Source organism: Pholcus phalangioides, unplaced genomic scaffold (genome assembly GCF_987345545.1).
Source record: "Pholcus phalangioides strain wild (caught in Gottingen) unplaced genomic scaffold, Ppha-v1.0 ptg000001l_1, whole genome shotgun sequence".
In the NCBI taxonomy this organism is placed as follows: Eukaryota; Metazoa; Arthropoda; class Arachnida; order Araneae; family Pholcidae; genus Pholcus; species Pholcus phalangioides.
Window position 1 is genome coordinate 17,121,183 of NW_028301594.1, and position 18,443 is coordinate 17,139,625.

The window sequence follows — 18,443 nt, forward strand, 5'->3', positions numbered from 1 at the left end:
AAAATTTTATTCTCAGACTTCTGAAATATACTTCTTCTAGGATTTAGACCGTTTCGCGTGTTCATAAATCGGAATTACTTCGCAAGCCGAATAATTTTTTATTGTTCGTAAACCAATTGTTGACTGTACTACTTAATCACACATGCACCTCGTGAACATTCCTCTTAGAAATTTCGAGCAAACTGGTGCATACCGGGAAGTGTTTTGCTGACTTTTACTGACAAGGGAGGGGGGGGGGGGTCAAAAATGGCTGAAAATCTGCTTACGTAATACTTGAATGGCCCCTTATTTGTTTTAGTTTTTTATACTTATTTTGTACTTATAATTGTACTTTATTTTGTACACCACAGGCTGTGTTGTAATGTGATGCTATCAAATAAGTTTTTTTTCTACTTATTACTGGCCTTTTTTTGTCCCAGTCGACGTCATGTCGTTCATAAATATATTTGCGATTTTCACCTACTAAACGTTGTTTGTGATACCATGTTATCTGGCAATTTTTCTCTTTCTTGGTGCCTAACATCACCCCTCTGAGTTTGTCGTCACTTCAAGGCAACACTCTGTATATGTGTGACTCTAACGTATTCATGTCGTCAGTATTATGCAGGCTTCGTGTTATAGTGGTGCTGCCATCCGTCTCCCATGTTTTGAAATGAAAAGGACCGAGCCTTGTAACAGTTTTAACGGAGTTACAAGTGCTATGTAAGTATCATGAGTATCGTCCAAGTGTTTTTTTAGGTCTGCCTACTCTATATGGAGAGATTTGTCCAAGTGGGAAAAGGCTCGTATTCGCGACTCGAAGTTTCAAAGCCGCATAAAATTAACTTGAACCGACCACAATTGTGCCATCAACGCGGGCTCGAACCCGGATCCTGCTCATGCGAGTTCATCATGATGCCCCCACGATCGCCAAGTGGCGAACAAGTGTTACTCGTTCCAGGGCGGAAACTGGGGAAAGTTGTCACGGGTTTTCCAATTTCAAGACACGAATGCCAGACACGATTCGAAAGAGTCTCCTCGACTTAACTCTTACATAACACGAAAAATCCAAGGATTTACTATCTTCCTTTCAAAACATAGGAAGCAGACGGCAGCACCAGCAAGAACACGAAACAAGCATTTCACTGACAACATAAATATGTTAGGGGCCGCATACACAGACACACACACCGGCATGTACCAATTCGTTAGAAATTTCCCCAGAGGAATGCTTACAGTGCATGCGCAGTTACTAAATAGTTTTCCTACGACTGGTCAGTTTTATTGTGGTCTTTGCATAGAGCATGGTGAGGTTTCCCTAGGCAAAGAACATTGTCTCTTGTCTTTTATATATATTACCTTGGGGCAAGCTGAGCTATGGTTAGAATAGCATCTGCCGTTCTTGGAGGCAATTTGATCTCTGGGAATTTCGACGGTGATTTGTCAAAGCGTGTAAACATGTGGGAAAAAAACACATAAGAACAATCATGTCAATGAAGAGATGTGTGTTTGACAGTGAAAAAAAAAAATTTAGAAACCTGAAAAAAAAGGGGAGGACAAAAGTAAAGAACAAAATTTTTCCAAAACGTAGGAGGACGTTTGAAATGACATTAAAACGGGGACATGATTTTTTACGAAAATATGTAAACTTCTAGTTCGTGATAGCATGTGTGTTGCAGTGCACATAAAATATATGTTAATATCTAATACTGTAAGTTATAATGCATAAAATCGACTGAAATATAACTTGTATTACAGTTTTCTTCGATCTCGTGCAAAGTCAGCTGATTGACGGACTGATTTGCTTTGTATATTTCAGCTGACCTGATGTGTGTGTGTAGGATTTTTTTTCTTTTTCTCTTTTTTTATGTTGAAAGATCAAATGATTGTCGGACTCATGTGATGATATGTGAATATATATCTACAGTGTGATATAATTACAGTCTGAAATATAATACTTAAGTGAAGCAATTATTATAAACCCCAGGGACACTAAATTGCTGCTCGCTGGTTGCTAATGGTTGCTCCCTGGGGTAAGATGTAAAGTTGATTTTTTTTTTTGTGGAGGAAATAAATGCTCCCTTCGGGGAACCCCGTATGGCGAACTATGTTTGCCGGACCGGGGGTTAGTATCTCTTTAAAACGGGGACATGTCCTGTCCTTCTAAAGAAAGTTCTCTGGTAATCCTACTTTAATATATTAGTGTGCCGTAGATGAGACTTTTACAGCTCATGCTTTAATAACTAGGCTGACCATATTTGTTCGAGAAAAATACGGAAAATTGAGCTACGAAATACGGGACATTGCCAATTATCGCTAGAATGATGCCAAAAGTAAGCAGAGATGCCAACTGGTGATAAAATCACAGAAAAGTCGCCAATCTCAGGAAATGAAGTGCCACGGTTAATTAAAAAAGAAGAAAAATGTGTGAGTTAAATATCTTCTTGTTTGTAGTAATTAATTTCTGAGTTTGAAAGATAATTTTAATCGTCGATTTGAACAATAAAAAAGGCACGTTGACTTCATTGAAAATACGTCAAAAACCGGGATATTTTCACAAAAATAAAAGTCCGGACAACCAAAAAAACAGAAAAAACCGGACTATCCGGGGAATACGGGATGTATGGTCACCGTATTAATAACTAATTTAGAAAAACACTACTTTAAAATCTTGCCGCGATATGCTGTTTCTATATCTTAGCTATTATAAAGTCAAAAAAGAACAATCCTTAAGTTGGTGATTCTAGAAATCTTTAAATACTTATTTTTATTATCAAAATCAATCATTCTATCTTATAGGATAAAAAAAAAATGTTTGAAGCACAAACACATGAAAATACACTGCTGCCCTCTATCGGATATATTTTGCTTTAAAGAAACAAACAAAAATTCAAAGGGAGCATCACGGGTGCTGCCATCTATTAAATACAGTCGAACTTGGTTAATTTGAAGTGAAGCTAAAAAAAAGGAGGGGGGGGGGGGAATTCGTCAGAAAAGAAAGTTCGAATTATCTAATAAATCTATTTTGCATTCATAAAAATGACTACAAATTACAACTTAATCACCAATCTTCACATAGGATCTTAGCTCTGCTACATTATCCCCACCGTTCTGGAATCGGCATCACTGTAAAATTTCTTGACCAGGCTCAGGGCCTGATTTAAGGGAACAGTTACTGATCACCAGTTACGAAACCGTTTCCAAAATTTTGCTGATCATTTCTATGGTATTAGGAAAATCGATTTTTATCGGAATTTTCGGAAACAATTATTCTAAAAAAATCTGTTCCCAGAGGGTGAGCAACACAATTCATATCAAGTGGTGTACAATTTTGATGAATTTTGGCTGAACAACGTTAAAAAAGAGGCATTAAATCGGGGATCTTCAGCCATTCAGACACTGCGGGTGAAACTGAAACTTCACCTGAATTCCGCGGGCCACAAACTGATGTGATTTGGCGACGTATCAATACAAGGTGGGGGGGGGGGGTAGGCCAATGGGGGCCCCGAGTTAAACAGGGACAAAAATAATTTAAAAGTGATTTATTCTGAAATTATTTCTTTTATTAATTATCAATTTTGATTAGTTCTGAAATGACTTTCTCCGCTAATTCCGAAAAAAAAAATTCCGATTAATAACTGATTAAATTAATTAATTCTGATTTATTTTGAACTGAAATCACCTTAAATCAATTTTTGTAATTAATTATTACGGTAATTGTGAAATTATTTTCCTTCTCAATACAGTCGAATCCTGTCTTAATGAATACCATTATAGCGAAAAAATCTTGTTTTCACGGACACTTTTGTAATCCCTCAGATAAGTTTACATAGGGACAATGCAAAAAACTTTGAATTCCTTTATAACGAAATTTCGTAGTGATGGAGCAATTTTTCCGGTCTCTTCGTAGTTCGTTATAACGGAATTCGATCGTATATACGTATTTAAACCATTTCTTCTGAAAATTATGTAACTATTATTTTTATTGATTGCGAAATAATTTGCACCAGAAATTACGAAATATTTCTCTCATTGAGTTATAAGTTATTTTTTCTTCTAATTATACAAATACAAGGCCACAACAGGCAAAATGCCCAACGAGGAGGGTGGGGGGGTGGATGAAATTATTTTTTTCAGAAATTCTGAATTTCATCAATTCTGGGATTAATTGTTTTTCAATGTTTTTAACCATTTTCTGAAAATAATCGGTGGGCCAAAGCTCCAAGGGCCAAATGTGGCCCGCGATCCATGCGTCGATGACCCCTGCATTAAATTATCAAAAAAAAAAAAAAATGCAAATTTAGCATTTTTTGAATTCTTCCTACACCGATAATTGCGCGCGGTAGCCCCCAGGTCAATAAGATACGTAATTGCCAAAGGATGTTAAGAGGTGTCACGAGTTCGATAACCGGTTCGTCTTTGTTAGATACTTTCCTGACACAGGGGTGCAATGGAGACGGTGACATGGCCGTAGAAAAAGACTGCTACCGCAGGGAGTCCGACATTGAGGGGCTAGCGTACCAACCTCCCGGTAAGTATTAAAAAATGGTTGCCGTTCAAAATAAGCAATAAATTGTAGGTCCCGGTCTAATTAGACCTCATGGGCTGAAAATGACAAAAATGATCAAATGATCATGATCGTTATGAACAGTCGTTTCTGAAATTGCTTACTTGTGTAAAATACGAGACGAACCAACGCACCTACACAATTAATCGTCTTTCCGACACATCGGCCTGAATGTGAATCCACCAGCTTTCACTCCATTCACAGCAGATGTGTGCCTCTGCTTCATTAGCAGCTGAAGATGCCTGGGTCCGCTCCATTCGCAGCTGAAGATGAGTGACCACTCCATTCAAAGCTGAAGATGCCTGCCTTCACTCCATTCGAAGCTGAAGATGCCTGCCTTCACTCCATTCGAAGCTGAAGATGCCTGCCTTCACTCCATTCGAAGCTGAAGATGCCTGCCTTCACTCCATTCGAAGCTGAAGATGTCCGCTTCGGCTCATTCGCAGCTGAAGATGCCTGTCTTCACTCCATTCACAGCCGAAAATGGCTGCCTTAATTTGATCATTTTTGTCGCTCCACGGTCATTTTCTGCACACGAGGGCTAATTTTAGACCGGGACCTACAATTTATTGCCGATTCCGAACGGCAGACTTGTTTTTTTATACTCATCGGGAGGTTGGCGCTCTAACTTTTCGATGGGGGACCTCCTGCGGTAGCAGTTTTTTCTGCGATCACGTCACCGTTTCTGTTGTACCCTGTTTCAGGAACGTTTTCTGACAAGGATGGGCCGGATATCGAACTCGCGACACCTCTAAACATCTTTTGGTACTTAAGGCGAGCATCTTATCGACATGGGCTACCGCGCCCATGGCTGCCTTAGGTCAGACAGAGATCCGGGGGGGGGGGGGAGAATAGGAAATCCTCTCCCAAGAGCCGAATAATATGTAAAAATTTATTTGTCCCCGTAAAATACAGGACAATCCAACAAACTTACACAATTCACCCGTCTCGACATATCCTTCTGTACGTGGATAACAAAGATAACAAATTAGTCGAGGGAAAGCGGATTTTCCCCCAACTGTCTACATTATACTAAAAAATCAGGATTTTTTCCCTATAAATTTAACATTAAATTTAAAAAAACTCAAAGGGAGTTCGTAAAAGTTCCAGTTATGAGTTGACCACGTTCGAATTAATCAAGTTCCACTGTACATTTAAGTAAGAAACATGAAAATTTTTTCGCTATTTTCAAATATAAATCGCACTTACTCATTGGCGGGCAATGGTCATATCGCGGACAACATTCCCCTTGGACATATTCCGGCGCGCAATCGCCACGGAAGAGACAGTCAGCGAATACGCAGGATATTGAGCTACCGTGACAACGGCAAGTGTAACAAGGATTCTGGATGTCTTTTATGAGTTCCCCGTCCTCGTAAAGTTTCCCGCTGTGGACACAACCTGGAAAGGAAAAGACAATAAACACACAATTACATGTTAGAATAAAAAAAAATAAGAAAACAGATCGAATATATCGAAATGGGAAGCCGAAACAAGTGCTAAGCTCAACCTTTAGGACAGTGCGGGCCACTTCACTGGTTTGAAAGCGTGTCGCGGGCCACTTAATTGATTTGGGACAGTACCGCATGAGTGATCTGTTAATATTCTGCGGGTCACTCCAGTGATCTAGAACTGCGCCGCGATGATCTATAAATATGCTGCGGGTCACTCAAGTAATATAAGAATGCACTTCGAGTCCCTTGAGTGACCTGCAACTGTACGACAGGTAACTTAATTGCTCTGGAACTGTGCCGTGAAAAAGTACTATAAATATGCTACGGGCTACATGAGTGAACTAGGCTACGGGTAACTCAAGTGATTTAAGAATGCTCCGCAGACCACTTGAGAGATATGCAACTGTGTCACGGGTAACTCAATTGCTCCAGAACTGTGCCGCGATTATCTATAAATATGCTGTGAGTGACACATAAGTGATCCGGAACTGCGCCGCAGGTTACTCAAGTGATCCGTAAATGTGCCGCGTGTCACTCAAGTGATTTAATATTCATTTGGTGGGAATGAGATTCCCCATGGCCCACCACAGTAGGTTGGATCCATCTCAAGACGATGAATCAACAATTCATACAGTTAATTTAATGTCCAGGAAGTGAAGATTTTCCACGAAATTTATCCACGGCAAACACAATGCATCGCCCTGTCGCCGGAAATTGAAAACAAAAATCTACGCGCTCTTGAGGGAAACGCCTTTCTATTATTACATTACCTTGAGAAAAAACCTCTTTTTTCCCAATAGCCTCTTATTATAAAGGCTGTTCCCGATCCTTTTTACTCGCATACAATAAAATACACGCACCGTAATCATATATAACAAACATAACCATTAAAATTTCTCATCAATTCTGTATTTGCAACACACACCCCCTTAGAATTTTCCTTACCATCGCATGTAGATTTACATGCACCGAAGCGTAGCGTTATATATGTATTCCAAGTCTGTGGATATTGAAAAATGAATTTGTGATAGTCATTTTATTATAGGAATCTTCTCATCGGGGAGGTTTCCAAGTGATGGGATATTGCGTGTGGGGTCTCGTGGGGAACTTTATTTACGCTTTAATCTAACAACAACAACAACAACAACAACAACAAAATTATTAACTAAACAATTGAAATTAAAAAAAAAAATTAATGAAATTTTTTTTTATTTTTAAAAAGTGAATGCGATTTTCATTGGAATTGAAAACAAATAACGTTCTTTGATGTTGTCGCGTAGAAGTACATTGTATGGGTAAAAAATCCCTTTGAAATATTACTGTATTGGCGTATTTGCCTGCCCTCGCACATGGTTTTTTTTTGAAACTATACCGGAATGTACATGACTCGGGGCCCTTTAGGTCCCTCACCAGGGCCTCGGATTTATTTTTATTTATTTACATTATTTGTGAATGGCAGGGTAGCGCTTACTTATTTGTTTCTTTGACTTGTTTGTTCTGTACAGTCCCCCCACTTTTGTGTAAATATTTATACTAGTACATGTTACTTTGAATTTCGTATTTGAATGTATATTGTTAAAGGGTCCTCCAGGTACCCTAAAATAGGGGCCCCTTCGAACTTAATGTATAATATGATTCGCTTCGTTGTATGTCTGACATCGCACATGTTTTTTGTAATTGCATATGATTGCACATACAGTACCTTCCGTAACGAACACTCCCCGTTAACGAACACCTCCCATTAAAGGACACTTTTCTGATCCCCCGGTCCCGTGGAATAGAACTTTAATGTATTTCACTCCTCATTAGAGAACAGTTTTTTTTTCAGGCAAAGTCTAATTTTTTCCCAAACTCTAATTTATTCATTTTTGTTCGTAAACCGAAAATTCATCATATTCGGCGAAGATGACGCAAAATCCGAAGTTCGTGTAGGTAAATATAACAAACTGTGAATTAATTACTTAATTAACTGAACTATGGTCCAGGATGGTAAATTCGAAAAGTAGTGTTGGCTTTATTTGTTGATACATGTGAAGAAAGGAACATTACAAGACTGATAATGTTGTTATATGAATGTTTTAATCTTTTTCACACTCATTTTAATTTAATTTTTATTGAAAAATATACGTAGTGTACGTATCATGTGCTGGTAAAAATAATTAATTGATTTAATGAAGAGAAGAAAGATTATAAATTTGTTCACATCTAGCAGACTTTCCAACTTTATTTCGGAATTATGCGAAATCTCCCCTAAAAGTGATAAAAATATAGTGAAATATATTTAAGCAAACTTTCTTTATCGAGACGATTGGTGATTATGCATAATTACCGGTGCATCCCTTTTTCAGTAACGCATATATTAAAACGCATAGGAACCATTTGCGACCAAAGTCAAACGTCGTATAAATGTGAAGGTCGTATAAACGAGTACTGTATACCGTACATTGTCTATCATATTTCCCCATTATCGGACACTTTCCTTTGGCGGACAAAATTTTTTGGTCCCATGGGTGTTCGTTATCGAGAAGTTCTGCTGTACTACCTGCTGTACCTAGTTCTAGGGATTCTTTAGATCCCATTGATAGGGGGGACCCAGATTATTTTTATTAATTTTTCTCAAAATTTTCTCCGCCACGACCACGCCCTCCGGGGTCTTATATCTCTTATATGAGCTCATATCGCGTAAGCGGCAGAGCCTGGTCGTTCTCGGTCCGTTCTGTTTTGTATTTCTGCTCATGAAATTGTAAAATCTATAGAGTAAAATGCTCGTCATGAAAATTCAAAATTTCACTCATAGATGATTCTGTAGTACTTTTATTTGGTTGGCATTAAACAACTTTCAAACCCAAAGATGCTAACCGGATAGAAACGTAACATCACCATCTATTTGTGAAATTTTGAACTTCACGACAAGCATTGAAACAACTGAACACAAATTAGCATGATTATGATTTTTATGACGAAAAAAAAACTACTTGAAAAAGGAAAAAAAATGCATTTAGGCCTAAAAATCTAAGAATATACTCTGGAAAAAAAAAAAAATTTCCTCCATTTCCGATAAAATTAATTTTAGAGAAATGATACGAATGAAAATTTTAAAGGAATTAATCCTTAAACATTTTTTCAACGAATTCGATCCATGAAATGTCACATTTTTCTGTTCACTTTATATTTTGTCAATAGGGAAATGCCATTAAAATTAACATTTCAAACATTTTTAAGCACATTTAGAACAACTTTTTTTACTACTAATAAAACAATAACGTTTTCTCTGTAAGTTGTCTTTTCTTCTTACAGAAGCGTTCAACAAGGAAGTCACATTTACGGTTGTTGCATATAAAAAGAAAAATCCTACAGCAGACTTTTGAATCCGGCTTATTTTTGGCGGGTTTTCTTCGAGTATAGAAGAGGAAAACATGTCACTGCATGTCTTTGCACAAAAAAAACTATATTTAAATGGGCTTTCTCAATTGACTTCCAGTAGTCCGGCATACCCTGGATATGTGTCGGTTTAGGGAGAGTCTAACTGTACTTTAATAAACAATTACCATTTAGTAGACAACTACCGCAATCTATACTAATGCGAGAATGAGATTGCTCGATCATGACCCTAAAACAGCTCCCGAACTGCTCACGCGCAAAACAGGAAAGGAGTTAAACTGTTTTTCAGACCAGAATTGAACGTTTCCGCCACCGCCTAGTCTTTTTTTTAAAACCATCTGTTGCTGCTTGAAGTTTCAAAATCAAAACATGTTCAATGCCAAACAGAATGATGACAGTACAGCACCATCTATGAGTGAAATTATTGGATTTTTTTCACAAGCATTGAATAACCAACGACATAGAATTGCCACGATTAACGCTTTTTTGCGAAATAAATTTTAAATCGCTACAATTTTTGAAATACGCCTTGATTTTCTATATCGATTGAATTTTTCCATCGAAATTTTAACAAAAAATATAATTTTTTTCTTTTTTCTTGCGCGATGGCAGAAATTCTTCCAAAAAATGACTGACGCGCAATTTCTAGTATTCTCCCATCAACGGCGGCTGCGAGAACTTTAATTTTGGACACGTACATTTTTAAATTTTAGTAACAACAAAAATTCACACGACACCTCCCCCTATCACTCTTTTGAGAGCTACCTTGTCCCTAAGGGCGTAATATCAGAAACAAGAATGGCCATTATCACACAGGTCAATTGTACATTTTGATTCTTTCACCCAGTAATTTTTTGGGAGCGGGCAAATTTAGGCAATAAGTTTACAAAGAATTTAGATTCTCACTTGTCCAAGGCCTGGAGCACCAGGAAACCCTCGCATTCTTCTAGTTTCCACCCTGCAAACCTTGGAGTAGATATTTGGGCATTAACAAGGTTTAAATCTGTTGAAAAGGGTTAGATTAATTGAAAAAATGCAATCCTAGGAAGGAAAATATGATTGTTGAGTAAGGGCTGAAAGACGGTAAAAGTCATCTGACATAAAAGTAATTAAGAACGGGGAAATTCGTTTAAAAGCGGGACGTATGGGAAAGCGCATTTCCGTCAATTAATCAATTGTATGTAGCTTCGGACGGGTAAAGAACCAGGTTTATCTCAGTGCCATTTGGATAAAGCCCTTTCAGTCTCCAACCAGGTTCATCTTTTGGGCCGCTCATAAGGTTCTGCAACCGGGCGGCAGGTGAAGTGGAGCCGCCCTTGTCTCCCATAATAAAAAAATGGTGGCTATAAATATTGTATAAATAATCTTGTAATTCAAAATAATCTAGTAATCCCAGGGTAATAATGTACTTCCAGCCATATTTCTAAATTTTCTCCTTATCGTAGAGATGGTGTGAGGTGACTCTTACATTGTCATAATCCCTATTTAGCCGCCTATAATTAATTACTCTATTTAGCCACCCAATTTAGTCACCATTACCATTCTCAGCCACCTCGTTGGGCATTTTGCCTGTTGTGGCGTTGTATTTGTATTATCTTATAACCATAGTGTTCCTCAAACTTTATGTTCCATCGCCCCCTTTCTTCAGAACTTTTTTCCTCTCATCGCCCCCTGACTCAAGCGAACCCCATAGGATCCTATGTCACATTCGTAGCTTCTATCGCCCCCATTCTTCCTGGACTGTTCCATCGCCCCCAGGGTGCGATATTGCCCACTTCAGGAAACACTGTCTTATACCAACCATGGCTTCAATGCACTACTGAATTTAATTAGTAGAGCGATGATGGAGGGTGTAGGAGCTGTTAAAGTCTACGGCACCCCGATATGCGAGTGAAGATTCAATGTTCATCTTTCATTTGTTATATTATAAAAATACATTTTTTCGTTAAATTCATTCAAACACACTACAAATAATGCAGTATTGCTCAATTTCCCGCAGGCCATAGCGGTTTTTCGGCGATTTTAGAAATAATTAGCAACTTCGTGCTCACATCCGGCATTGTTTTTGGCGAGAGAGAGATATGATCAGCCTACGTTAAAATATTTTATGGCGCAGCGTCATCTGTGAGTTAAATTTTAAACTATTTTTGAATTTAAATCATTAGTATGTATAATATATATATATATATTATATTAATTTAAAAAAAGATTATTCTTGGTCATAACAAGAAGCATTTTGCTAGAAACCAAACTGTCACACCCCGAATGAATGGATTTATTAAAAAAACATATGTCATGGATGTGACCATGGACATCCCGTCCTGTATATGAACAGAAATCTATTAAGTGAAAAAATATTGTAATGAATTTATTTTGTATTCAACCATTACTAGTACCCCATAATATATAATTTTATCAGTAAGTTTATCTTCTTAATTTTAATCACTACATAATAATTAAAAAGCATAATTATTAATGGTTGATAGTATTTGTAGTTAAATACCTATGAGAAATTTATCAAACTATTTGCCATTAATCCCAGGTAATTGCTAATTCGATAAATGAGTAAATGGACATTTGAAGTGCACTATGGGTGTAATATACTTAGTGTCCGGTAAGACCAATTGAGGCTTCTATCTCATCGACAGTTCGTTGTGGAGGTTTGGTTCTAATTCAAAAAATATGCTCTGCCAGTTTCTAGAGTGGGAATATATAAATTTTGATGTACCATCGTCCCCTTATTTCCAATTACAAAGTTGTTGCTTTGGTAACATTGCAAAGTGCAATATTCACTGAGAGATTTCAATTCAAAACGTTGTAAAGTTGGGAAAGAACAGCGGACAATGCTGCTTTCCCTCATTTCCCCCCCTTTTTTTCCTCTGATTTTCGCATTCAAATATCTTAACGAATATTTGGAAACGTGGGACTTTTTTTTTTATTGGCCTTAGGAGAGACAGGTTCTAGAATTTTGTAATTCGGAGATTGGTCTACAACCATCCGTCGTAGAGGTATAGGTCCAATTTGAAAAATGCTCAAAAAAGGTGTGAAAAAATTACCATGTACCAGTTTTGAGAGTGAAAACACATTGTGTAACAAAATTAAAAAGAATCTAAATTTTTATACGGTCCTCCTGTCCTCTAAGTTCCAGTTAGAGAGTTGTTGCCCTGTCTTTTCTGAGGTCTGTAAAAAACGATCCAAGTTTTTAAGTGCAATACTCGCTAATATTCTAATTCAAAAATCGGAGAAAAGTTGGGAAAGGACAACATAAGCGTCTATATTGCATATGTACATATACCTCACATATCTTTGTATTTGTGCAATCAAAAAAATAAATAAATAGGGGAACGGGGGGGGGGGCATGTGTGAGTGTGTACGTATAAACAATTTTATACTTTTCATTTTATGACATACTGTATTTTTGCTGTTTAAACCGGTACAGAGTGATTCCTGAGCACATTTTGATCATTTTTTACACCAGAACCATACCTGTACGATGAACGGTTGATGAGATAAAGGCCACGATAGGACTTACAGGACACCCTGTATACGGTAAGATACCCCGTCAGGATAAGACACCGGTAAAACCAAGTCGGGTTGATAAAAGCCCGAAATTCGTTCGTAAACGTTTTCATTTCGGACGCTTACAAAGTCAAAGTCTGTTTTTAATGAATCAACAAACCATAATGAACACTTAATTAATTATGAATTATTTAATAAGTACAATTAAGAATTAACTAACCCGTGGACATTATCATGGGTATTAATTAACTCGTGGACTTGTTAGTTCCGTTGAACGCTTAATTAATAATTAATTATGAATTATTTAATAAATACAATTAAGAATTAACTAATTCATTAATTAATCCATAGAGATGCTGGTTTCCGATCATGTTTTTCAGTAATTAATTATCATCAATTAATTAGTTTACTCCGAACAATGAAAACCCTATTTTTAAATGAATCAATTAACCAGTCAGCTGTTTTACGACGGCATATGCCGATTTTTAATCTAATTATTTTAATTTTAACCACCATGAGCTTATTCGTTCCTGACGCTTATTAACTAATAAATAATTAGAGCTATGAATGATTAAATAATGAATTAACTATACCATGAACTTTTTAATTGATAGGACTTATTAAGTGATTGATAATCAGAATTAATTTAAATTTCACATTTCTCGGAGTCAATTTAATTGATTAATTTACTCCGAACAGTAACAGAGCACATTTTTAATGAATTAATCAACCACTATGAATTCATCATTTCCTGACGCTGCTTATATAGTTGATAGTTGCAATTAATTATAACTAATATACATGCACTCACCACAGACGTATTCGGGGCAACATTCGCCGTCCCTGCGCACGGCTTTACATCCGGGCTTGATTTCGCAGTCGCGTAAGACGCAAGAGAATCCTGGGGGCCGACATGTACATTTCTCGCAGTGGTCGTCGGTTGGCACGGGGTCGCCGTTCCGGAAAACCTCTCCGTCCACGATACACACTGAAAACGAGAAATTTAATGAAACACTCGTTTTTTTGGCGATGTACAGGTTACGGTAAATGTGATAAATCGGTTATATATATATATATATATTATGTATCGGTTATATATATATGTAAGTTTGATAAATTTATCACTTTTACCTGAGAGATTATGCATTAGCGTCGGTAAATTTGATAATAGTGGAAACATTACCCCTTTTACAGGCAATTATGTACTATAACACGTGCGGTTGCTATATATATACGGCAAATACTTGAAATTTTCTTTATTTTTATCTATGATTATGCATAATACCCTATCATAATTGGCGAATTTGATAAATATGAAGAAAATTCCATGTGAGTCTAGCATGTGTTATGAACATAGTCGAACCCCTATATAATGATAACAAATTTTACAATCTTACCAGATACATTGATACAATACTTGTATGACTTATCATGAATTATCAATCGTACATCATATAGTGCGATTTATTATGTTTACCAACTAATCGACGCTTGGGTACTATGCATAATCTCCAGTAAAAGTGAAGAATTTAGGGGAATTTATAAAATTTACCAACAGCACTTGAGAACTATGCATAATCGCCAGTAAAAGTGATAAATTTAGGGAAATTTATAAACTTACAAAATGCTTGGCAAGTATGCATGATAACAGGTGATATATAATAACCGCATTTATAATATTTACTGTAACATAATCGTGAAACAGCGGAACCTCTCCATAACGGATACCCTTGGAATCTAAAATTTTGTCATCAGCGAGGAGTGTCCGTTAATTGGTAATAAAATACATTGAAGCCCTTTGAAGTAATTCAAAAAAATCTCCGTCAAAAAGAGTCCATTATGCGAGGTTCCACTGCATACTATATTGTTTTTGTAAGTCTCTTTGCTTTGCATAAATTAGAATACATGAATCTAAATTTGAGAAAAGATGAATCGGGGAACATTAAGGGGAACACAAGAACTTACTTGTTTCATTTGCAATGTAAAACGCTGCTCTCTTGCTTATTACTCCTGTAAAAAAGGTAACGCAAATTTAATTTCTCATTATTATTCTAATTAGCATGAGGAATAGCTTTAAAATTCGGTGCATAAAATCAAATTATTAGAGTCAGTATTCAAATATAATTATGAGTGTCAAAAATACTCTGTTCTTCTGAACAGATGACATTTTTATGTGAAGAAATAGCTATAATTGGGTAATATTGGTACATATAAATACTGTTACTTATTTATTGAATGAATTTTAAAAATGTATTTATAATGGCATCTTATTGTTTTATTGACGTAATTATGTGCATACAGGGCGGTTCTAAACGCATGGGACAAATAAAAGGTGTATAAGGCACCCAAACAACCATTTTTGATCGCAGAAATGAGCGGTCGACTCACAACAGCACTTCAAAAGCTAATATATTTTTCTGGCGGATTTGCAGCGATATGTGCTATCAACCATTCGAGGGTGCATATGCACCTTCGGATTGGATTGGAGTTTGTTATTTATTTTGTGCAAGGATCATCAAGGTCAGCTACGCCAAATAATGGCCAAGCTGTATAATGACTTGTGTAGAATTGGCGCTACCCAGTTGCACTATGAGGAGGCCAACAACATTACAATACGCTGCATCCTTCGAATGGTTGATTGCATTTATCGCAGCAAATCCGTCATAAAAGTATCTTTTCTTTTGGGGAACTGCTGTTGAGCACTCGCTACAAACGCCCTGTAACGCCTAATAGAGTTTGTCCCAGGAATTTAAAATCTACTTGTATTTCATCATTTTTCAAAATGGCATTTATCAGCTCTCAGAAAGTCTCCCTTTGTGAATACTACCTTTGAATACTACACTACCTACAAAGATCTTTGTTGCCACCATAGACTTAAGATATAAATAGACCGCGCACGCTATTCATAAAACTTGTCGAACGTGAAGAAAAGATGAGCAGTATTGTCGGGGAAAGAACAGGTTCTGCGCTATTACATTTGGCGCGTTTTCGCCGAAGCTAGGATGTTGCTGTAAAGAAATTTGACTCAATTCGATCAAGTTGATGAAAACTTTCCTTCATTTTTTCAATGAATTTCACTCATTTTTATGTGAAATATTTAGGGAGTATCAGATTTGAAAAAATAAATTCTATAAAATAAACAAATATTGAAAAACGGAATTTTTTTATTTTCCATTAAGGGATAATTCTTAATAATTTCTTAACACGTGGGTTTTTAAATTTTAATTGAATATATAATATTTGAAGGAAGTGAATATAAACAGTATAAATTTCATGAAATAAATTTTTTTGGCACAGTTTTTAATAGCTTTCTAAATATCTATACACACACAGGAAACAAAATATTGTATACAACAAATATATAATGTTTATGTTACTGTAAATTTGATACATTATACATAACATGTTGGAGTAAAAATGAATGCTAGAAAATCGTATATGTTGTAAAGCCTAATTCATTTATATTTTTAAATATTCTCTTCATTCACTTTGTCGCTTTTAATTTCGAAAATTTATTTAGACTAGGGGTCATTAAAACAAAAATATATCTTTCCAGAACATTACAATTACTCTATATACTCATAATTAATGTATAATTAATTATAATGCATCATATTATGTTATGTAATGTAACACATTCACACTCATACCATATTCAGTCATGAAATAATATTCAAACAATAAGAAAAAATTTCATTTCTAACATTCCTGAAAAACCTTTTATAACCCCATCACACAAAACTGTAAACACTTACATAATATTTCAGGATTAAAATAGATTTTACTCAAGAAAATTACAGAATCTCATCATCAATTTCTCTAAATTATAAGAATTAAAATTCCATGTAGAGCATATATGTAATAATTTAAAGTGTGTGTATATATATATATATATATATATATATATATAATATTTTAGGATATAATATTTCATATATATAATATAATATTTACACATGTCACACACATATATATATATATATATATATGTGTGTGACATATGTAATCTCTTCGCTCCTAAAGTATGCATATGTTAATCTTAATTTAAATTATTAAATCGTTTTTAGAATGATTCTTTTTCAAGATAACATCTGAGGTACACAATATATGACTTCAGGTCTTAGTACAGATATTGACTCAAAAAATCAATTGAATAATTAATTTTCTTGTTTGAAGCGGCAATTTCACATACAACAAACATAAATTAATGAATAAAAAAAATTTCTTTTCTGTAATAGTTTTATCTCAGGTGTGAAGAGGGGTAAAAATACTATTATTTTTAGAGGTTGTTATGCATTTTTATGCCAAACTGCAATTGTCTGGGGGGGGGGGAAGTTTTCCTCACATTCTATTTAAATATAATATTTTTTATAAATTTCTCCTTCTGAAAAGCATATTTTCTTCCAAGTTGAGCAAAACTCGAATGAACTCACTAGCTCGCCAAATCTCGCCTAATCTTGCGGAGACGTATATTTCAGTTAAAACTTCATAAAACTCACAATTTCAATCATTTATTGCCAAAAATCCTATTAAAACATTTAATAATGATTCATGACATTTGAATTTTACCAAAACTTGGAACTTTAATTGAATTAAATCCAAAATGGAGTCGTTAAAAATTGAGATTACGTCAGAAATCCATTGCATCGTCAATTTAATATTCCAATTTTTAATTTATAAGAAGGGGAATAAGCAAAAAGTATTCCCATGTGAAAGGACACTGGTCCCCCTTTCCTAAACCGTTCAGAACATCCGAAAGCTGCACACGTGGTGACCATTCTAATGAAAAATAAGACAGCACGTGTAGATCGTCATACGAGTAGCCATAAGGAAAGCATTGCCAGCGAGATTCCCTGACCAGCCTTTCGACCGGAGTCACGTGACTCCGGATCTTTGCTTCACATTGTAACCCCTCGCGCGCACTCTATAGTATTATTACTCTGTGGTTGCCACCTATGACGTAAATCACGTGACGTATACACTTCATGAACCAAAGATATTTTAGATTTTCGATACCGGATTGATTGACGCTTCTTCGGTAGGGCATGTACTCTACTTTAGCCTAGAGTCCAATGGTTTTAAGTCACTACTGTTTGAAACCCAATTAGTTGGAGAGGTGAAATAAAATACATTGATTAGAAGCTTTTCTTGTGAGTTCCTAGAATACACACAACAAGTCAGTCAATTTTACGTAGATCTTTATGCTGCATAGCCATTGCTTTCAATTCCAGTTACTTTCAACTTCACAGGTTGTCACTTCTGATATTTTACTCTGGTAGACTTTTCCCTTATAGTCTACGCCGTATTCAAATTTTGTGAAAATCTTTGTTGGTAAATTTGTAAAAGCCCTACTTTTACAAAAACTTTAAGGTGTTAGTATCCATGATAAAGATGAATGGACTTGGTCTACTATGGTGTGAACCCCTCATTAAATAACACTCCTAAACAAACATTTTCGGTCATTTAATGCGCGGTCGAATCGCAATAGCAAAGGCGTAGAGGGTGTTTTTAGAGAGAACACAACAGCACTTCCCCAAAAGCAA

General features: G+C 35.9%; 1 protein-coding gene across 1 annotated transcript in view; it reads right to left on the minus strand.

Moving 5' to 3' along the window:
- Positions 1-18,443, minus strand: part of LOC149089987 (uncharacterized) — a 70,811-nt gene that overhangs the window by 16,575 nt on the left and 35,793 nt on the right. The window contains exons 3-5 of the mRNA XM_089231785.1: positions 14,866-14,910; positions 13,712-13,888; positions 5,756-5,947 (exon numbers count right to left, since the gene is read on the minus strand). Of these exons, the coding sequence (XP_089087911.1) occupies positions 5,756-5,947; positions 13,712-13,888; positions 14,866-14,910 (414 nt within the window). The remainder of the gene's footprint in view (positions 1-5,755; positions 5,948-13,711; positions 13,889-14,865; positions 14,911-18,443) is intronic.